This window comes from Notolepis coatsorum (genome assembly GCF_963971535.1).
Source record: "Notolepis coatsorum genome assembly, chromosome: 14".
Taxonomy (NCBI): domain Eukaryota; kingdom Metazoa; phylum Chordata; class Actinopteri; order Aulopiformes; family Paralepididae; genus Notolepis; species Notolepis coatsorum.
In genome coordinates this window covers 15,717,007-15,740,639 of record NC_140178.1, presented here as the reverse complement: position 1 = coordinate 15,740,639, position 23,633 = coordinate 15,717,007, and the positions used below count along the sequence as shown (strand labels likewise).

Below are 23,633 nucleotides of genomic sequence, written 5' to 3'. Positions count from 1 at the left end.
TGTTGAGTTTTGTTGCTCTATTCTGAAGATAGGGAGGGGGAGGGAGAGAAAGAGAGGGAGAGAAGGAGAGGACAGGAGGAGAGGACAGGATGAGAGAAGGAGAGTAAAGGACAGGAGGAGAGAAGGAGAGGAGAGGACAGGAGGAGAGAAGGAGTGGACAGGGGGAGAGAAGGAGTGGACAGGAGGAGAGAAGGAGTGGACAGGAGGAGAGAAGGGGAGTACAGTAGGGGAGAAGGGGAGTATAGGAGGAGAGAAGGGGAGTACAGGAGGAGAGTAGGGGAGTATAGGAGGAGAGAAGGGGAGGAGATAAGGGGAGTATAGGAGGAGAGAAGGGGAGTATAGGAGGAGAGTAGGGGAGTATAGGAGGAGAGTAGGGGAGTATAGGAGGAGAGAAGGGGAGTACAGGAGGAGAGAAGGGGAGTATAGGAGGAGAGAAGGGGAGTATAGGAGGAGAGTAGGGGAGTATAGGAGGATAGAAGGGGAGGAGAGGACAGGAGGAGAGGATGAGAGGAGAGGGGGAGTACAGGAGGAGAGGACATGAGGAGAGAAGGGGAGGAGAGAGAAAGGAAGAAGCTCAACGGCACTCGAATTAACTTTAACTGTTAAACTGTTTTATGAAATAAAAATGTTAAAGGTGTATTGTTCCCTGTGTGTTTTTATCATAGAGGTGTGGTTATACTATTAATCTGGATTGTCTATGTTATTCTAATGTTAATCGGATGAAGACTATTTCATCATACATGACGCATCATAGCTTTTTGCTTACTGATGGGGTCCCATGTTGTGCAGTAGGTGCCCTTTTTTATTTTCGCCCCTGCCCTTCAAACAGCCTGAGTCCGCCACTGGTCATGTGACATGTGCGCCAATCGTGGGACAGCAAGTTCTGCGCCTATTTCCGGGTCTAACAGCCTGCAAACTACCTGGCGTTCTATCGCCATGCTCTAAGACAAACTCTAACCTTAACCAACTTCGAACGAGCACCTAAGCTTAACCAGTGTAGACACTTGCGGTCCCACGATTGGGCGTACATGTCACATGACCAGAAATGACCTGGCCAATCAGAGATGCGGAAACAAACATTTGTTGTCAAAAGTATTCAGGCGATGGGGCAGGTAATCCAAGTCTTTAGGTGTAGAAGAAGAAGAAGAAAAGAAGAAGAAGAAGAAGAAGAAGAAGAAGAAGAAGAAGAAGAAGAAGAAGAAGAAGAAGAAGAAGAAGAAGAAGAAGAAGAAGAAGAAGAAGAAGAAGAAGAAGAAGAAGAAGAAGAAGAAGAAGAAGAAGAAGAAGAAGAAGAAGAAGAAGAAGAAGTCTTCATCTACTCTGATGGGGCGGGTAATCCGCGTGATTACGAAACCAAACCGCATTTCTCAGAGACGCTCTCTGATTGGCCGACGCCTGTTTCTACACTGGTTAAGCTTAGGCACTCTTCGAAGTTGGTTAAGGTTAGAGTTTGTCTTAGAGCGTGACGGCAAGTTCTTTCGACGGTTAAGCTTAGGCACTCTTTCGAAGTTGGTTAAGGTTAGAGTTTGTGTCTTAGAGCGTGACGGCAAGTTCTTTCGACGGTTAAGTTTAGGCACTCTTTCGAAGTTGGTTACGGTTAGAGTTTGTCTTAGAGCATGGCGATAGAACGCCAGGTAGTTTGCAAGCTGTTTGGCGTGGAAATGGGCAAAAACACAGCTCATCACGGATTGGGCAAACGCGTCAGTGGCCAATCAGAGAGCGTCAGTCAGTGCCAATCAGAGAGCGTCTCCGAGAAATGCGGCTTGGTTTTCGTAAGCACGCGGGTAATCCAAGTCTTTAGGTGTAGAAGAAGAAGAAGAAGTCTTCATCTACTCTGATGGGGCGGGTAATCCAAGTCTTTAGGTGTAGTAGTAGAAGAAGAAGAAGAAGAAGAAGAAGAAGAAGAAGAAGAAGAAGAAGAAGAAGAAGAAGAAGAAGAAGAAGAAGAAGAAGAAGAAGAAGAAGAAGAAGAAGAAGAAGAAGAAGAAGAAGAAGAAGAAGAAGAAGAAGAAGAAGAAAAAGAAGAAGAAGAAGAAGAAGAAGAAGAAGGTCTTTATTTGTCATGCAGATGACCACACATTATGAGATGGGTGGCACACAGGAACACACACACACAGACACATGCATTGGGTCGCATGCTCCATACAACATAAAACACTGTTGATTTAATATAAACACTGTTGATTTCACTCCATATAAAACACAGTTGATTTCATATAAAACAGTTGATTTCACTCCATATAAAGCACAGTTGATTTAATATAAAACACATGCAGTTGATTTCACTCCTAAAGCACAGTTGATCAAATTTCACTCCATATAAAGCACAGTTGATTTAATATAAAACACAGTTGATTTCACTCCTAAAGCACAGTTGATTTCACTCCATATAATATAAAACACTGTTGATTTCATATAAAACACTGTTGGATGTTGTTTGTTTTTCTATGACAATAAAAAAGTAATTGTTCACCCCCAAAAAAGTAGCAATATAAGATGTATTATACTGTACATCTTATATTTGGGCTTTGCCAGACCCATCTCCACACACAGTGCAGGAGAAAGAGATATTATTAAATGGCCTCTCTGAGTGAGCTGTGATACAACCACAACAAGCACACACTGCCACCTACTGGATACATCATGCCACCCATGCATGTTGGCTGCTCCACTACTAAAACAGGGGTTCCCAAACTATTTTCATTACGTAACGACTGAAATGGAGAGCCTACAAACTAGGCTGTGAAGACCCAGTCTCAGTCTGACAAGATTTTGTCCCATGTGGAGACTTTTATTGTTAAACATGATTTAATTAAGAATGATTACCTACAAAATAATAATACTATGAAGAGAGCGATTGAAGGCAGCTGTTTGGAAAGTCTTAGGCTAAATGTGATTTTTCAGACACCATGTAAAAACAAATGTACTGCTTTCTGTATTTCACAAACCATAATAGTAGTGTATGTGATTTTAGGATGGATTTAAATTACTCCCGATTTGTACCACATCAGATATGGGATTCTTAAAATAGATGGAGTATCCCTTTAAGACCAATAGCCAATCAGGGCTCAATGCTTTGCCATTTCCATCTGTTCTATTAAAAACCTATTAAAAAGGATCATAATCCTTTACAAAATCAACACCAAAAAATGGGGGACACACCAGAAAATAAAAATAATTCCAGTAAGTAGGCAATTATTATTTTATATTATATTATTTGATGTTATATGATATTGTATTATGTTATATTATATATTTTTTTTTTGTATCCACTTTTTCTCCTCCTATTTTCTGTATTTTCCTTCCATCCCAATTTTTTTGTCGTTATGCCAATTCCCCCCTCCCCTTCCTGGTCGTTGTGCGCATGTGCCCCCCACTGGTCGGTCTAGGGAGCCCTGAAGTCTATCACATGCTTCCTCCGATACATAGGAGACTGCCAGCAGCCTCTTTTCACCTGGCAGCGAGGACTCTCATTGGGTGAGTGTAACGCGTGGGAGGTCACACTACCTTCACCATTTCCCTCCCTTGCTGTGCAGGCGCCCCGACCAACCTGTAGGAGTCGCTGTTTACAACGACCAGATTACCACCCACCAGCTTCCCACCCTCTAACACTGCCAATTGTGCCAGTATGACGACCGGCCAAGCCAGAGGCACCGCTGACAGCCGGATTCGATACCAGTGTCTCTGTGGTGGTAGACAGACGCTTGGTCCGCTGTGCTACCCGGCCGCCCTGTTATATTATATTCTGTTATGTTATATTATGTTATATTATATTATGTTATATTATATTATGTTATATTATATTATATTCTGTTGTGTTATATTATGTTATATTATATGATGTTATATTATGTTATAATATCACATTATATTATATTATGTTGTGTTATCACATTTGGTTATGGCACAGTGGTACACTGTCGCTTCACGGCAAGAAGGTCCTGGGTTTGATTAATTACTTTTACATTTAGTCATTTAGCTGATGCTTTTATCCAAAGCGATGGGGGAGGACGAGGGGATGGGTCAAGCAGAGAGACATTTCATCAGCGACCCAATGCATGTGTGTTGTTGTGGGTCGGCCATCTTGCATGTGTGTGTCTTTAATCTGCATGACAAATAAAGACTTCTTCTTCTTCTTATGTTATATTGTATTGTATTATATTATGTTATATTCTTTAACCACTCCATGTTTGCAATCACTGCAGTAAAACAGACCTATATTCAGATGTTATGATGGGTTAAGAAAGTTTCCTTCTACATTCTGTATCAACCAATCAAGAATATACATATCTTTGTATACCCCACATGGTTTGGGATTCATATATTTATTCATAATAATTTTCTTTGATCTACTTTTTCTCCCCATTTTGTTGTTAGACCATGCCTCCCACTGGTCGGCTGCAATGTGGACCAAGCCTTGCATCACGTGTCCCCTCCAGTACACGGGGAGGCAGCTGTCGCATCTTTTCACCTGTACAGCGCGATCTCTCAGCGGCGAGGAGTAACGCGTGGGAGGCTCACGCTGCCCCCGTTGCTTCCTGATTCTGCTGTACAGGCGCACCAACCGACCTGTAGGAGTCACTGTCGACAACGTCTGATCCCCACCCACCGGCTTTCCCACCCCCTAATACTGCCAATTGTATTATATGAACGACCAGCCAAGCCGGAAGCAACGCCGAGAGCTGGGCTCGAACCCAGCATCTCCTGCGTAGGTGGTGAGCGCCTTGCCCACTGCGCCACTTAGCCGCCCTATTTATTCATACATTTATTTAATAATAGTTCTTGTTCATGTTCAACTTTATTATTTACATTTCAGTTATCCTGAATTAAAATGATGGGTTTTTACTAGGGATGTCCGATATTATCGGCCTACCGATATTATCGGCCGATATCGGCATTAAAATGTGATATCGGAAAATATCAGTATCGGTTTAAAAAAAATTATATTATTATTATTTTTTTTACATTTCTATAACCTTTATTTACCCAGGCAAGCAAGTAAGAACAAATTCTGATTTTATTTATTGTCAAAAGTATGCATAATGTTGTGTTAATTCCACATTATAAATTCCGCATTTATAAATCAATGAAATAATAGCATGTATTATATTCATTCAATCTTTATTTAATCTCGAGAAATCATTGATGGCAGGCTGTCATTTACAATGACGTCGAGAGGAACAATACATGATACAAAAATGATATAAAAACAGAAAAGTCAATCAATTAAACAATTAAAATCAATCAAAACAGTTACAGACGGAGGGGAAATGGTTGGCAGCAGTGTTTCAAAAACAACACTGTTGTTTTTCTGTAGTGGTAGTGAAATGTTAATCTTCTGTATGTGGTAGTGAAAGGATTAAATGCCCCAGCCAAATCTCTTTCTGCTCAGATATCAAACCATTGCACAGCTACATGCACAGCTATATGTAAGCTACAGTATAGTACATTATTCACATCCAAACACAGGATGGTGTTTTCATGCTCCAATACATCTCATTTTGAAAGGTAATCAGTGATTTATAATGAACTGCACACTGAAGAAACAAGGCAAGGCCTTATGAGAAGATTCACACTCTGGGATGAATGGTCCTTGAGGTCCCCCTGTGTTTGTTCAGAAGGGTAAATCTGCATTTTATTATGAGGCCCCTAGCTCAAGGAATCAACTCCAACAATCGCTAAGAATGTAGATTCTCCCCTCTATTGCAGAATTGAAGACCTTGATCACTAATCACTGTCGATCAAGTTGTACATGTTTGAATGAATTTGTTATCCTTGCTTTTGTCTACCCTCGTCTTGTTGTCTTATTGTTGTGATTGTATGCTGTGATTTATATGATATATTTATGATTGCTTTATGATTGTCTCCGTAAACTCGACATAACTGTAAATGAGGGAAGCCTCAGTTAACCTTTCGAGTATAAATAATAAATAAAGGTTTGAATGGTTATGTTATGTTATGACTTTGCACATATCTACCACAGGAAGGTGCTGTTGATTTCTTGCTGCCAGGATGGCTGGGTGGCGTGAATATTTTAGGCAACCTACTTGTGTTTAGCGTTTCTCTGATTGGCCACTACGCCCATGTGACCGCGGCAGCGCGAGAGAGCTGCAGCGCGGAAATAGGCTGCATTCTATTGCCATTCTCTAAGACAAACTCTAACCTTAACCAACTCCGAAACAGCGCCTAAACTTAACCCTTCTAACCTTAACCAACTCCGAAACAATGCCTAACCTTAACCCTAACCTTAACCAACTCCGAAACAATGCCTAAACTTAACCTTAACCTTAACCAACTCCGAAAGAATATTGCCATTCTCTAAGACAAACTCTAACCTTAACCAACTCCGAAACAGCGCCTAAACTTAACCCTTCTAACCTTAACCAACTCCGAAACAATGCCTAACCTTAACCCTAACCTTAACCAACTCCGAAACCATGCTTAAACTTAACATGCTTAAACTTAACATGCCTAAACTTAACCGGCGAAAGAATGCACGTTAAAACATTTTTTTAAGGGAATCGAACATGTCACCAACGGACCGCAGGATCCACAGCAAGGCGGCGCTACCAGTTGAGCTAGTTGTCGATGTTAAAAGAGGGGGAATTACTGCTGCATAATGCTGCCGCGACAGAGCTCTAAGCAATGTTTACTTTGTTTCCGAGTAGACTAGACTTCCATGGCATTTATTTCTACGGCCTCTGCTCCCTGTGTGTCCATCTGTTCTCTCTCACTCCCGTCTTCGCCCCCTATCTCCTCGTAGCCCCTGGCTCTCCTAATCGCACACACCCCACTCCTTCTCTTCAGGAGCGCCACCCCTACAATCACCAGGATCACCAGACCAATTACCCCCAAGGCTAGTCCCGTCGTCGCTCCCCCAGACATCTGGCTCGATTCTAGGTGAAACCTTCGTACCATGTCATCCATTTCCTTGGGCGTGGCCAGCTTCCACGCATGGGTCCCAGCGACTCTTACCCAGCTCTTGTCCTCCTCAGTCATGACCATGACTGTATTGGTGGCGAGAACGCTAACCAGTGGAGGTCGAGTGAAAGGAGGTAGACGGATTGGCAGCAGTTGTCCACCGGTGAACAGTCCTGACTGGACACAGTAGTGAACATCACAGCCATCGCTGACTGCGGCTAGATGTTGGCTGAACTGGGGAGGGCACCGCCGTTGGTCCCCCGCCAGGGGGTTGGCTGACTCACAGCTGAACAAGCCTGCGAAGGGTACAGAATATGTGCGGCCAATTTCATAGTCATTACTCACGCAGATCATCAGGCCCTCAGAGAGAAGCTTTATTGGAGTGAAGTAAGGCGGGCAGCTTTTGGCTTTCGTCAGGGGGTTCAGGAGGGAGGGGCCGTAGAGACCTCCAAACAGATAGCCGGAGGTCTCTGGGGCTTTTCCCTTTACTGAACACCAGTAGGTGTAGACAAGAGCAGAGCGAACACGGTAGTAGTTCGCACACACTTTATAGTAACAGGTAAAAAGCCACAAGAACCCACAGGCATAGCTTTCATCGTGGCACTCGTACGAGTTGTAACCTTGCTGTCTCACTTCATGTCGCAACACAGTTGGATAGTAGGGCGAAAGGCAGGAGTAGTCGCCTGTATTTGGGTTCTTCTGGGCCAGGGCCTGGCAAAGCGGGTCTGCGTCTGGGCTGAGCTTTGTACACTGCTGGTAGACACCGCCAAAACTAAGGTTGGTGGCAGGGCCCTCACACGACCCGTCGTCCACATTGGCCTGGAAGTTAAAGTTTGCTGACTCGACTTTGACGCACCCATGGCGGGTGTTAACCGTGTAGTAGCTCTCTATAGCCCGACTTACTGATTCAGCCACCTTGCCAACTGTGGGCTCTGGCAGATCAGGTAAGGTGTCTGTGTTTATGAAGTAGTGTAGCGGTAGTCCTGACCGGTCAATGCCTACCAGGTTGTTATAGGTGCTTGCCTGCCACTTCTCCAGGGTGATGCCAGGGAAGAAGGGTATACCTCCATGGCTCTGGGTCAAAGAGTACTGAATATTGGACTGATATGTTTGAAGCGCCGAGCTCTGTTCTGTGTTCTTGCTGCTTATGTCGAATTTGAGCTTGTCGAAAAAGTTCAAGCCAGCTGACACAGTGAGGGAGGACATTTGCGACTCACTATCAGACACGTAGGATGAGCGGAGGTAGTCTTCCTGTACTAACGAGGCCCCGGCATCAACACTAGTGATCACATGGGTTCCATAGTCCACTACCATCCTCTCTGAGAGGTATGTTGCACGTCTGGTCTGGTTGTTTTCAATGGCATCCGCGATCTCCTCTGCTTGGTGAGTGAAGCGGGCGTCCAAGGTGAAGTCAGGATACGCCTTGACTGTGTAGAGGAAGTTTCGAACCTGTGAGAGAAATGGTTACAAAATCATTACTTTGGTGGTTTGTTGTATTTGTTTGTTTTCTTAACCCTTATGTGGTGTTAGGGTCTCCAGCGACCCGTTTCAAGGTTATAATATGTAATAACTACCATGTAGTTGATTTGATTAGAACAAGGCTTTATGATATCCTCCACAACACATATAATATAAGCACAGCAAAACTATGTTTCACCATTTTGAAAATGCTGAAGCTATATGCAGATTTTTTTTTACAACTGTGGTGTTAGGGTCATTCTTGACCCGGCAAGGTAAAACTATACTATAAAAATACTAAATATAAATAAATAAAATAATAATAAATATACTAAACTTTTTTTCAGAAGTTATATTCTAATATTGTTCTATTATATTCAGAAAACATTATTATCTATGGATTTCACATTTAGTATATTATGATTGAACAACCTAATTTTCATCTTAAAAATAAGGGACATGATGTGTCTCGGGGGCCATCAAATCAAATTACAATGGGATTATATGGTTATGAATGCATATAATGTTAGTTAGGATGTAGTATTAACTATATTGAGTTATTACTCCTTTCTTTTTAGTGGTCAGGACTGAGTTAGACCCCGGGTCAACATTGACCCGCTAACAACGGTCAGTGGTGCCAATTCCTAACACAACATGAGGGTTGCTGCCACTCAATTATTTGTTTGTTTCAGTTCAATAAATCTTGTTTGATCAACAATAAACGACGACCTGAATCCTTCATCTAAATGTATACAATGGGCCACAAAAGCAAGACAAATCTACACTTCTGTTATAGTAGAATCTGTTATGCCCTCTTGGTTCCGCACTTTGTTTAAATTTTTTGTTATGGTCTGATGATGTGGGTTGGAGTTGAGTGGGTATAGAGGAGGGGTTGTTATTATTACTACATAGCTATTATATATATTCATTTATAATTTCATATAGTATGTATTACTATGTTTAGCTAACTCCAATCCATACATCAGACCAAAACAAAGAATGTAAACAAAGTGCATTACGAAGCGGTGCTCTTTTTCCAAGAGGTTGCTGTTTGATGGCATTAAAGATTCTACCTTTAAATACATGCTGAATCCTGCTCCACTGTGCACCCAAAGTATAGGTTTCAGCGTTTATCCCAGGGCATGTACAGACAGTGGCCCCATTGACCTTTTGTTGAGTTTTGTGGATAACTAGCCTGAGCTGTGGGGGCCAGTAAGAGGAACGGCGTGGATGGTGCTGAGAACGGACTCTACCGATCCACATCTGAAGTTTAAGTCTGTTTTTTTTTTTTTTTTTTTTTTTTACTTTTTCTCCTCCTTTTTCTGTGATTTCTCTCCCCATCCCAATTTAACTCTCGTGCCAAGTCTCCCTCCCCTGTCCTGATCGTTGCTCGCATATGCCCCCCACTGGCCGGTTGTAGGGAGGATAGAAGCCTTGCATCACATGTCCTACATGTGGAGGCAGCCTGTCACATCTTTTCACCTGCCAGCGCGGACTCTCATTGGCGAGGTGTAACGTGTGGGAGGCTCACGCTACCCTTGCCATTTTCCTGACTTTGCTGTTCAGGCGCCCCAACCCGACCTGTAGGAGTCGCTGTTCACAACGACCAGATTACCACCCATCGACTTCCACCCTCTAACTCTGCCAATTGAGTTAGTATGACGGCCGGCCCAAGCCGGAGGCAACGCCGACAGCCGGATTCGAACCCGGTGTCTCTTGCGTTGGTGACGAGCGCAATGTCCGCTGCGCCACCCAGCCGCCCCAAGTTTAAGTCAGTTTTGAAATTTTGTTGACAGCGAATTCTTGTCTCAACTCACCAAAAGGTTGAATGTGGTACATCAACCAAAAGTGCTCGCCCTTTGCCGTCTTTATCCCTTATGTGGTGTTTGGGTCAAATTGATCCGTTAACATTTTTAAAACAAAACATCAACTGATATAAACTCCATTGACTTGTATATGCAATCTGTCTTTTCAAATAGGTGTTTTTCCTAATAATATGAAATCAGCTAAGGTAATTCCAATATTTAAAAATGGAGATAAGCATCAAATGGACAATTATAGACCGGTGTCCCTATACTTCCTCAATAAAAAATAAATATTAGAGGAATTATTTGTGAAACAACTGGATCTTTTCTTTGGCAAATACAAAATATTCAGTGGACACCATGTGGGTTTATGGAAAATATAACTACTACCTATGCAGTAATTGAGATAGTAGAAGAAATAACAAAGTCAGTTGAAATTGATGAGTCTTCTATTGGTATTTATATTGACCTGCAGAAGGCTTTTGATACTATAGAGAAAATTGGAGAAATATGCGATACATATTTGTTGTTGTTACATATTTATTGTTACGTTGTTCCCTGTTCCCCTCCAATGGATTTCCAGTTCTGGGTTCGCGTTCTGTACATAACAAACTGGGAAAGTTTCATAGTGATATCTATTCAAATATTTATTTTGCCTATTAGGGGGTACTACACTGTTACTACACTGTTTGTAGCCTGTGTGTAGTTCTGTTCAGTTCAATAACATAATTATTATTGTGTTATTCAGTTATCAGGCATGTGTTTAGGTTGTCTATTACTAATGGTTTGATTGGGTGTTGTGTTTGTAAATAGCTGTTTAAAAAAATATATGGCATTTTACAATACAAAACTTTGAGGTTGTTTTCTGAAAAACTAGTTTTTATGCATTTTACTTACACACAAAGTCTTGGAACTCCATTTCCCTAGTACCACACACACCAAACTTTCCACATTACTTCCCATCCATATTATGCTTCTTTCTATAGAAGGGTTTGTTGATATATCATTCATAACCGGGTTTATACTACATGTTATACCAAAACTAGGCGAGAAATCGTTTTTTTTATGACAGTAAACAGTATTTCCTGATAAGAGGACATAGCCACAATCCCCTCTATACGAAGTTTCATTTTGAATGTATCAACAAAATGAAACCAAGTTTTTGAATCTGGCATTATCCATGTTGGTGATGCGAGTCTTGGCGATACATGCGTGCATATTTGCAATATGTGTGCATATTTGTTTAACCTTTATTTACCCAGGGTAGGTTCGCTGAGCACAGATGCTCTTTTTCAGCTATGCCCTGCTTCACATTCACACAGTTCCATTCATACCTGGGAGCTGCTCAGTACAACCACAGTCTGACACCATTGGCCACTGAGCAACTCCACTGGAGCAGTTGGGGGTTAAGTGCCTTGCTCAAGGGCACTTCAGCGGCAGATTTTTCCTTCCGGCCACAAACCCGCTTCTCTAACCATTAGGCCACGCAAGAAAAAATCATGGACATCTCTCTTGACCAGGGATGACCGTGTGCTCTGTCCCAATTAAAAATCTTTTTTGTCACCCTGCCATTTGGCAGCTGGACTAGGCGGTTCCATAACCTCACCATTTCACCTTTTTGTTTGACCAAGCAAGAGTCCCACCCCATGTCCCCTTCTATAGCCCCTTTTGGTGTGTATTTATGGACTCCTAAAAATCTTATGGCCCGGTTCTGGATCGCATTACATTCAGGTGCATCATCAAAACCCCATACTCCAGCAGCATAAAATAAAACAGAACCCACCATTGAATCAAATAATTGTGTAAATGTTGAAAACCCAAGGTCAGTGCACACTTTCATTTTACTCAACACGCCCCCTAGCGCCCTTCCTGCTGACTCAGACATTATTTTCCTTCCTTCTATGAAGCACATACATGTAGGCCTACTCATTAAAGGTGAAACCAAGATATTTATAAGAATGTGTGTAAATCAGGGGCGTTGGTCCAAATTGAAACTTATGGCTACTCTGCTGTTCGTGTTTTTTCCTGAAGTGCATAATCTGTGTTTTTTCACTGTTAATCGCAAGTCTCCATTTCATGCACCAAGAACTCATAATATTCAACATGTTTTGTAAATTTGCTTCATTTTCTGCAAACAAAACAATATCATCAGCGTACAATAAAATACTTAGGATTATATTATCTATTGGAATACCAAGATTGGCTTGCTTGATTTCTTGCGCCAGGTCATTAACATAAAGGGCGAATAAAGTAGGAGAAAGCACATCTCCCTGTTTTACACCGAATGGGGTGGAGAACCAGCCGGTCCTAACCTCATTCAGCTGCAGACAGGCAGATGGGGCCTTATACAGGCTTTTGATAGCCTTATAAAATAGACCATCAATACCAGAACAGATTAATTTATAGTCCAAAAGCTCTCTATTAATCCAGTCAAAGGCTTTTTTAAAGTCAACAAAACAAACAAATGTATTCTTGCCCTCGTCCAATCTGGCTCTCACCACCGATGATAAAACAAAAACATGATCAATACAAGCTCTCTTAGCCCTAAACCCATTCTGCTCATCCACCAACATTTCATTATATTCTAAGTATTTATTTAATCTATTATTAAGAACACTTGAGGGGTGCTCCAGTAGCACACCATGTTACCGCGCTGCGTCGCGGAACTCCGTGCTGCGTCAGGGATCTGGTTGACTCCGAGTTCGATTCCCGGACTCGCCGTCATTTGCCGAATGTCTCCCCCTGCTCTCTCTCCCGTTTCACCCTACAACTGTCGGTCATGCTTGACCAGGAAAGCGATAAACGCTAAAAAAATAAAGTTTAAAAAAAAAAGAACACTTGAGTATAATTTATAAACTGTACTGATCAAACTAATACCTCTGTAATTTAGTGGGACTCTAGGGTCAGCTTTTGCAGATTTGGGGATGGGCTTAATAATGGACTTGTTCCATATCGAGGGGATGGTGCCTGTGTTAAAACAAGTTTGATATAAACAGTGTAATACATTCAGCAGATAGGGAGTTTTAAGGACCTCGTTCGACAACTCCTCAATACCCATAGCTTTCTTCAGTTTCGCTCTGTCCACTACACTCTGTACCTCGTCTAACGTAATGTCACTATTTAATAATTCACAACCTGTAGGGCTATTGCTCATCCCAAGTTCGGCCTCACATTTTAACTTACATATTTCTGTCAGGAAACCATCATCAAATAAAGGGTGACTACTACAAGCATACAGACTACTATAGTCGGTTTCCCACTTTTTCAGAATCTGCTCAGTTTCAAAACATGATTCACCGTTATCCAATACAATCTCCATTGGGACTGTCTGGTTTTTTTTGGGGCCTAGTTTATTTCTTTCTTTCCAGAATTGCTGGGGATTACTGACTTGTAGTTGTTCTATATGGTAAAGTGTGCTTAGGTGTACTAAAGTGGTTAAAGTGGGTGCTGTAGTGAGTTGTATGTTTCAAGTGAGTGTGTGCATGTGGATGTGTGTGCTGTGAGTGCATTTGATGGTTGTTACATAGTGTTATTGTTCGTTGAGCATCCTGATGGCCTGGGGATAGAAGCTTCTTCTGAGTCTTTCTGTGCTTGCCATGAGACTCCTGTATCGCTGCCGCAGCAGTTCAGAGAGGCAGTTGTTTGGGTGGCTCGAGTCTTTGATAATTCTCTTAGCCTTGCCCATGCACCGCTTGTTGTAAATGCCCTGGAGAGTGGGAAGCCCCCCTCCAATTGTGCGTTCGGCTGAGCGGGCCACTCTCTATAGTCTGCTACGGTCTTGTGTGGTGCTATTCCCAAACCAGGAGGTGATATTGCCAGTCAGTATGCTCTCTATTGTGCATGAGTAGAAGTTCTTAAGGATCTTCTGACTGACTTGGAACTTCCTTAGGCGTCTGAGGAAGTAGAGGCATTGCCGTGCCTTCTTCACAACACTGTCAATGTATGTGGTCCATGTCAAGTCCTCGGATATGTGGACTCTGAGGTACTTAAAACTGTTCACTCTCTCAACCGGTGCCCCGTCGATGCTGAGGGGGCTGTAGTCCCTGACCCCCGACCTCCTAAAGTCCACAGAGGCTGTTCTCTTGACACCATCCCGCTAGAACCTTGACCTCCTCCAGGTAGCCCCTCTCGTCGTTTGCAGAGATCAGGCCCACCACTACTGTGTCGTCAGCAAATTTGATGATTGTGTTGTTGTTCCGCTGTGCCACACAGTCATGTGTGTACAGGGAGTAGAGGAGGGGACTCAGAACACAGCCCTGGGGGGCCCCTATGTTGAGAGTGATGGATGAGGAGGTGCAGTTGCCTGCTCTCACCACCTGGGGTCTGCCCGTCAGGAAGTCCAAGACCCACTGGCAGAGGTCATAGTTCAAGCCCAGGTCCCTGAGCTTGGCTATGAGTTTGGAGGGGACTATGGTATTGAATGCTGAGCTGTAGTCGATGAACAGCATTCTCACATAGTTCCCCTGCCTCTTGTCCAGGTGTGATGCTGCTGTGTGCAGCACATGGGCTATGGCGTCCTCCGTGGACCTTTTGGGCGGTATGCAAACCTTTTTCTTCTCTGTGCATGCAGTAGGAGTAGGAAGACGTTTGGAACTAGGCTAATGGAGGAACCTACTTCCAGTGACTGACGCTAAGCTAGGCTAACGGTGCATGTCTTCATACTCCTACTGCATGCACAGAGAAGAAAAAGGTATGTATCTTCTTGTCTAACTCCAGGGTAGATGGCGAATAAGCTAATTTCCCAAAATGTTGGAGTTTTCCTTTAATAAAGTTTCTTAAAGGGGAGCTCCAGTAGCTCACCACGTACCTCGAGCGCTATTTCGGCGCCGGGGACAACCGTGCTCGTCACGGATCTGGGGTTTAGCGAGTTCGAATCCCGGACTGCAGCCGTGCCTTTCCCAGAGTGTCTTCCCCCCCATCTGAACCCTTTCAGCCTGTTTCTGTCGGTCATCCTTGACCAGAATAAATGCGATAAACGTATAAAAGAGCCAGGGGAATGGCCAAAGTTTAAAAAAAATAAATAAAGTTTCTTAATATCAAGAAAACTAAATTCATGGTTTTTGGTCATCGAAAAGAAATAGATGGGGATATTTAAAACCTGTGATGTTACAATTTTAAGTTTCTGAGATAAACATTTCTAGGGGTAGTTATTGATCAGAAATGAATATGGAAACAATTATTAACTATATTCAAGGAAGAATTTCAAAGTCAGTAGCAATTGTGTATAAATCTGTATAAAGGATATATTAAACTATAAGACCTTGTATATAATTTACTGCTCACTTACACTTCCTTACATACTGTGTGGAAGTACGATGGTTGACATTTAAAAAGACTGTAAATCCAATAGTCTTACTGCAAAAGTGGCTCATTCGGAGCATTATAAGGCTGCTTACTATGACCACACAAATCCACTGTTTATAAAGTTATTAATGATTCGGTTTATTATAAAATAATGCAAATAATGTACAGAGCTAAAGCAAAGTTACTCCTGGACTGTATGCAAAGAATTCTTTCAATACAGGAAAGAACATCTGGTTTGAGAGACATTTGTAAAACTGTTAAAAAATCTAAGACAGGGATTAAAAGGAGATGTATTTCTATTGTTGGGGTTAGCTTGTGGAACAATGCTGATATACATTTAAGAATGAGAAATTCCCTTTTGGTTTGTATAGCTATTTTTGAAGGTTACAAATGTGAATATGTTTTATTTTGTGATTTCCTTAGTTTTTGTTTAATTTGCTTACTTTGATAAGAATATAGGACAGGTATATATATACGCATTTGTTACGTTCTGGACACCGACCTCGGTCGGTGACCACCCACATTCCTGGCATTTGTCACTGGGCTTGTCACCTGTCATTTCCCTGTCAATTAGTGCTGTCACTTAGGGGTGGTTCCTGATTGGCTGTCACGGGGGTGTGTGTGGAATGTTGGTATTTTGTCTCTATTTAACATACCTCTCTTCTGCTTGTCCATTGTCAGGTCTTCACTAATTGCGTTCGGGGATAACGCGGACGGTTCTACTCTGGACCTCCAATAAGCTCCCATTTACCTTATCTTACATTTGTGCTTTTAGCACTTGTTCTCTCTTAGAATTTACTCTGTGTTCTTACTATTAAAGTCGAACCTGTTCAAGAGTAAACACTCTCTGTCTCTGTGATTGCCTTCAACCATTGGAATTCACCTACCTGCATTCTGACAGAAGACCTGACCATCAGAATTCCATGGAGGCCATCATGGAGATGCTCCGGACGCAGGGAGCAGCCCAGACACGGATGGAGGAACATCAGCAGCTGGTCAGCGCCGAGTTAATCCGACTCAATGGGGTCGTCGGATCATCCCAAGCGGTGGCGCAGTCGGCGTTGGCCACAGCCCGACAAGCCCAAGAAGGAGTGGCTGGTGTGCAGTCGGCGGCGGGGGAAGCAGCGCTCCACGCAGAGGAAAGTCGGGGGGTGTTCGGGGTCCAGGAGCGGTCCCGCGAACCACATCTGCAGGCGCCCGCTCGCTATGACGGATCACCGGATGGTTGTCGGGAATTCATCACCCAGTGTCTACTCGTTTTCCGGCTGCAACCACGATCATTTCCATCGGAGACAGCGCAGGTAGCGTATATTATCACACTGCTCACCGGCCAAGCTCTCTCCTGGGCTACGGCGGAATTAGAGGCAGGGGCGATAATCTGCGACAGTCTGGACGCCTTTACCCGGGAATTGAGAAGAGTATTCGATACTTCCCGGGTACTCTCGATCTTCGAGGCTGGTGGTCGTCTTCTCGACTGCCGGCAGGGCCTCCGCACGGTCGCAGCTTATGCTATCAATTTTCGGATCTTGGCTCGGGAGACAGCTTGGGCGGAGAACGTCTGCGTGGTTCTGTTCGTCAGGGGACTCTCAGCGCGGATGCGAGATGCTCTCTCCGCGCGTGAGATCCCCGAGCAGCTGGAAGTGCTGATCAACACCACCATCAAGATGGATAATCGGCACCGGGAGAGGGAGAAGGAGCATGTCAACAACACCCAGCCCCAGGTATGTTTTCCTTCTTCTCCTGGTGTTGATAATTCCATGCATTACACGAGTGGGCCACTGGGTGATGAATCCATGCAACTTGGAGCGCTGTCGCTCTCGGACGACGAGAGGCAGCGCTTCATCAAAGAGCGACGCTGCTTCCGGTGCGGCCGCACCGGTCACCGCTTCGGCAGCTGTCGGGTCCAGGCTGTATCGGCTCGGCGCCAATCGGGGATGGAAGGTGCGCCGTTGGGCCTCGAGAGGGCGCCAGCAGGTGGGCTCATTCCTGCCAAAACCACGGATTCTCGTACATTTTTTGAGGTGGCGATCAACTGTGGGGGTGACATTAGGGGAACTAAGGCTCTCATTGACTCAGGGGCGGCGGGCAATTTTATTCACGTGGGATTGGTGAAGGAGTGGGGAACCCCAGTGGAGGATTTAGGGGTTCCCTTACCAGTCTATGCCCTGGACGGTCGGCCCCTGGGCAGTGGGAGCGTCACCCAGCGCACAGTTCCCTTACACATCCGGGTGGAGGGTGGGGAGTGGGAATGGGTTACTTTTTTTGTCATCTTTTCCCCCTATTCTGTCATGGTGTTGGGTCATCCCTGGTTGTCGTCATGTGTTCGTGTCATTAATTGGAGCACGGGCGAACTCTCAACGGCGGCCGACGTCAAGTCGATCGTCAGCGTGAGTTTGCCCAAACCCTTGTCTCCCCCCCCCTCTTCTCTTTTGTCTCCTCCCTCTTTCTCCAGGATGGTGGGGAGCGTGGCAGATTCTGATCTACCCTCTAATCCCGATTTAATAGGGGTGCCTGAGATCTATTGGGACCTGGCGGACGTTTTTAGCAAGACGCGTGCTAAAGCACTTCCGCCTCATAGATCATACGACTGTCCCATTAATCTTCTACCCGGTACCTCCCCGCCTCGCGGGCGAATGTTCTCTCTCTCACGCCCCGAAACCTTGGCCATGAACACCTACATAGAGGAGGCATTGCTTGCGGGGCACATACGCCCTTCCACTTCCCCTGCCGGCGCTGGCTTCTTTTTTGTTGATAAAAAGGATGGGGATCAGCGCCCATGCATTGATTATAGGGGATTGAATGACGTTTCCATCAAGAACCGATATCCTTTACCCCTCATGGACACGGCCTTTGAGTGCTTACAGGGGGCACAGGTCTTTTCTAAACTTGACTTACGTAATGCATACAACCTGGTCAGGATTAGAGAGGGAGACGAGTGGAAGACTGCATTTAACACACCCAATGGGCACTATGAGTATTTGGTCATGCCCTTTGGTTTGGCTAATGCTCCGGCAGTCTTCCAAGCCCTGGTTAACGACGTGCTGCAAGACTTGATTGGGGTGTCGGTGTTTGTCTACTTAGATGATATCCTGATTTTTTCTCGCGATATGGTGCAACACCAAATGCACGCTCGGGAGGTGCTAGACCGTCTCCTCAAGCATCAACTATTCGTTAAGGCTGAGAAGTGTGTGTTTCACACGGACACCGTGTCCTTCCTGGGCTTTGTGTTGACGAAGGGCGATCTGCGCATGGATCCAGCCAAGGTGAGTGCAGTTTTGGACTGGCCACGGCCTTCGTCGCTCAAGGGGTTACAACGTTTTTTGGGCTTTGCAAATTTTTACAGGCGCTTTATTCGCAATTTTAGCGCCTTAGCCAATCCCTTAACAGCTCTCACTAAGGCCTCTCTCCCTGGCTTTGAATGGTCGCCTAGGGCTGAGTCGGCCTTCTGCGATCTTAAACGTCGTTTTACATCCGCTCCTGTATTGATCCGCCATGACGCGGAGGTTCCGTTCATTGTGGAGGTGGATGCCTCTGATGTCGCGGTGGGGGGGGTGCTCTCTCAGAGATGCTTAAAGGATGGGAAAGTGCACCCGTGTGCTTTTTTTTTCTCGCCGTCTGTCACCAGCCGAGCGTAATTACGACATGGGTAATCGGGAGTTATTGGCGATCAAATTGGCACTGGAGGAGTGGAGACATTGGTTGGAGGGGGCGGCACATCCTTTCATTGTTTGGACTGATCATAAGAACTTGGCTTACATCCAAGGGGCTAAACGCCTTAACGCTCGCCAGGCCAGGTGGACGTTGTTCTTCACACGATTTCGATATACCATCTCCTATAGACCCGGCTCCAAGAATATCAAACCTGACGCGTTGTCGCGCCAGTTTGATCTTCCTGGGCGGGAGGAGCAGCCCCATCCCATTATTCCACCGGCCTTGATTTTGGCACCCGTGTCTTGGGGCATAGAGAAGGTGGTAAGGTCGGCGCTAACGCGGGAGCCCGATCCTGGTGGGGGTCCTCCGGGACGGTCGTATGTTCCCAAGGTGGCGCGCTCACGCTTGCTACAGTGGGCACATGCGTCATCCCTCACCAGCCACCCAGGGGCAACCAGGACCCTGGAATTTATCCGTAGGAGGTTCTGGTGGCCGACAGTGGAGGGGGATACGCGTTCCTTTGTGGCGGCCTGTCCGGTGTGCGCACGTAGTAAGACCTCTCGACGGGCACCGGCGGGTCTCCTCCGACCACTTCCTATTCCTAAACGACCCTGGGGACACATATCTCTGGACTTTATTTCTGGTCTTCCCCTTTCCGATGGATTCACCACCATTTTGGTGGTGGTGGATCGGTTCTCTAAGGCGGCTCACTTTGTCCCTCTCCCCAAGCTTCCTTCGGCCCGGGAGACTGCTGATTTAATTATACAGCATGTCTTTCGGGTCCACGGGCTGCCAGTAGATATCGTGTCGGACCGGGGTCCTCAGTTCGCCTCCAGGTTCTGGAAGGCGTTTGCCGCCGGCCTCGGCGCCTCTGTCAGTCTGTCGTCTGGGTTCCATCCACAGTCGAACGGGCAGACGGAGAGGGTCAACCAGGATTTGGAGGGGGTCTTGAGGTGTTACGTTGCCGGTAGTCCGGCAACGTGGAGTAGGAGGTTGGCTTGGGCTGAGTACGCGCATAATACCCTTCTCTCCTCTTCTACCGGTATGTCTCCCTTTCAGTGCCAGTATGGTTTTCAACCTCCTCTGTTTCCCGAGCAGGAGCAGGAGGCGGAGGTGCCCTCGGCCCAGGCACATGTGGCTCGCTGTCGCAGGACGTGGAAACAGGTTCGGAAGGCGCTACAGAAGGTTTCGGTTAGTACCCAACGGCAGGCTAACCGTAAGCGTCGGCCGGCTCCAGTTTACCGTCCAGGGCAGCGGGTTTGGCTTTCCACCCGGGATCTCCCTCTCCGGGTGGAGTCCAAGAAGCTGGCTCCTCGCTTTATAGGACCATTTAAAGTGATTCATCGGGTTAATCCAGTGGCTTACAAGCTACGACTTCCGAGCTCTATGAGGGTTCATCCGACGTTTCATGTGTCCCTGTTGAAGCCATTCCTCTCATCGCCTTTGGCCCCGCCACTGCCTGTGGTTCCTCCGCCCCGGTTTATTGGCGGTCAACCCATTTACACGGTGCGGAGGATACTGGGTTGTAGGCGGAGGGGTAGGGGGTTTCAGTTCTTGGTGGATTGGGAGGGGTACGGGATAGAAGAGCGTTCTTGGGTGCCTCAAAGGGATATTTTAGATCCCAGCCTGATCGTTGATTTCCGGCGGCTGAATCCCGAGGCTCCTAGGTGAACGTCTGGTGCCGTTCGTCGGGGGAGGGTACTGTTACGTTCTGGACACCGACCTCGGTCGGTGACCACCCACATTCCTGGCATTTGCCACTGGGCTTGTCACCTGTCATTTCCCTGTCAATTAGTGCTGTCACTTAGGGGTGGTTCCTGATTGGCTGTCACGGGGGTGTGTGTGGAATGTTGGTATTTTGTCTCTATTTAACATACCTCTCTTCTGCTTGTCCATTGTCAGGTCTTCACTAATTGCGTTCGGGGATAACGCGGACGGTTCTACTCTGGACCTCCAATAAGCTTTACCTTATCTTACACTTGTGCTTTTAGCACTTGTTCTCTCTTAGAATTTACTCTGTGTTCTTACTATTAAAGTCGAACCTGTTCAAGAGTAAACACTCTCTGTCTCTGTGATTGCCTTCAACCATTGGAATTCACCTACCTGCATTCTGACACGCATTAGGTTTCAGCCTGAACCTGTTCAGTCACTGACAGAATCAAAACCTGTTGACATGGAATGATGTGCATATTGTATTGTGTGTGATGACTGAATAAAAAAAACTGCTGCTACTATTATATATATATTATATTAATGAGTGTGGGGGGGGGCATGCTGTTTGATCTCATGCATGGGTACAAGGATTAACGGTGAATGTACACAACACTCCAACTTACCATCATTACATAATTAGGTTGATTAGAAAACAATGTTTATCTGAAAACTTAAAACAGAGAACTTAATAGAGAGAGAGAGAGAGAGAGAGAGAGAGAGAGAGAGAGAGAGAGAGAGAGAGAGAGAGAGAGAGAGAGAAAGAAAGAGAGAGCAAGAGAGAGTAATAGAGGAGAGAGTAAGAGAGAGAGAGTAATATATATATATATACAGAGAGAGAGGAGAGAGAGAGAGAGAGAGAGAGAGAGAGAGAGAGAGAGAGAGAGAGAGTAATAGAGAAAGAGAGAATGAGAGTAAGATAGAGAAAGAGTAAGACATAAGGTTCTTTGTCTGAAGGACTCAAATGTTTATCCCCATAACGTTAATCATAATCATGGCCAGTCTGAAGTCACCTGCACTCTGGCTGTGGTTGACGAATCTCCGACCTGGTGAGTCTTCATCCTCTGGTTCTCTATGGAGAACTTGGCGTTGAGCGCGGAATAGAAGGTCACGTCCGCGTTGATGGTGAACGACATGGAGCTCTGTTGCTCCAGCCAAGAGCGCATGATCTCGGAGTTGGTCTCCACGCCCGTCTCCTTCCGGGGGATGACAAACACCTCGTCCGGGACGAGGTAGAGGCCGTCCTCGGTGGTCTGGCACTGGGAGTAGCTGAAGTTCATCACCCGACCCATGTCCAGGTTCCTCAGGTTGTCCCAGCCCCCTCCCGGCAGCACCTCCAGAGCCGGGAGGACGGAGAGGTCGGGGGAGGCGCGGCACTGTCGGAGCCCGTTGGTGGGCCGCCGCCGGAGAGGGTGAAGGGAGCAGACCTGGAGGAGAGAGAGAACCAGTAGAGCCGTCGCCGGCCTCAGAGCCATGGCTGTGCTGCGACGAGGACTGTCTTCTATCTGAAGAAATACTGCATGAAGCTCAGGTTCCTCTCACTGATGTATGACATGTACGTCGACCCAGAGAGGGCCTTGTCTTGGAGATAAGAATGGCATGCGGCCCACACCAACCAAGAGAGTTAGCACGCCGCACACGTGACTGGTTTGGCTTTTGGTTTCGATTTTACTCTGTGCGGCCCACACGGTCACACCAACCAATCCAAATGGGACATTTCGTATCAGTATCAGATCATAAATAAGCCATGGTTCCTCTTATCTGAGGGCTGAAGACATTTTCTTGGTTTCGATTTTACTCTGTGCTGTTGACTCAGATTTGTTCTGCATGTGACTGAGGCAAATAAGAAAAGAAAACAATTCAATAAAAACGAAATCCTGTGGAAAGAATGAAAGAGCAGTTTTTGTTCACATCTCTATTGCCTAATCCTTTTCTATACCATGTCAAGATAATGTAATACAGCATTAACCCTTGCTATACCATGTCAAGATAATGTAATACAGCATTAACCCTTGCTATACCATGTCAAGATAATGTAATACAGCATTAACCCTTGCTATACCATGTCAAGATAATGTAATACAGCATTAGTGATACAGTCATCATCTGCTTCCTCAACCCTGAATGACCATTGATTTGATTTTATTTGAAATCTTTATTTCGAACATGTAAATAAATACAAACAATATAAAATCAAAACAAATCATTGATCTCAAGAAATTAAATGGAAAAAAAGAAGAAAATAAACAAAAGCAAAACAACTCAATTTACATGTTCGAAAAGGAGTAGGAAGAAGTATACACTTATTTAATCCTACCCCTTTTCCACTACTCAAATGAGTGTACTCATTTAAACAAATGTATATATAATATGCTAAACTAAAAACTAAAATTGTATATATAAAACATGAAAGAAATCAAATAAAAATGTCTGTGAATGTCAAATCCCTTCCTCATCCCTGTACCTCGTGAACATCATTTCCTTATGATTCACCATGTGAGGTTTTTAAAGCGGGGATGTCGTTTCTTTGTGTTTTTGTCATACAAGTTTCAGGTCATTGAACTGAAATATCCTTTAGTCAGCTCTTAAACTACCACACTACCAAATGGTTAACCCTTTCACCGCAGCAATACGGAAGGTTAACCCTTTCACTGCCACACGACAAATGGTTAACCCTTTCACTACCACACTACAGAAGGTTAACCCTTTCACCACCACACTACATACGGTTAACCCTTTCACAACCACACTACCAAATGGTTAACCCTTTCACTGCGACAATAC

General features: G+C 45.1%; 1 protein-coding gene across 1 annotated transcript; it reads right to left on the bottom strand.

Annotated features, from left to right (window-relative positions):
• Positions 1 to 5,054: 5,054 nt before the first annotated feature.
• Positions 5,055 to 22,419, bottom strand: LOC311241150 (macrophage-expressed gene 1 protein-like). Its single transcript, XM_084329876.1, has 2 exons — positions 21,863 to 22,419; positions 5,055 to 8,370 (listed from the first exon to the last, which is right to left on the bottom strand). The coding sequence occupies exons 1-2, from the start codon at positions 22,322 to 22,324 to the stop codon at positions 6,670 to 6,672; spliced, it is 2,163 nt and encodes a 720-aa protein (XP_084186002.1). The 5' UTR covers positions 22,325 to 22,419; the 3' UTR covers positions 5,055 to 6,669.
• Positions 22,420 to 23,633: the final 1,214 nt, after the last annotated feature.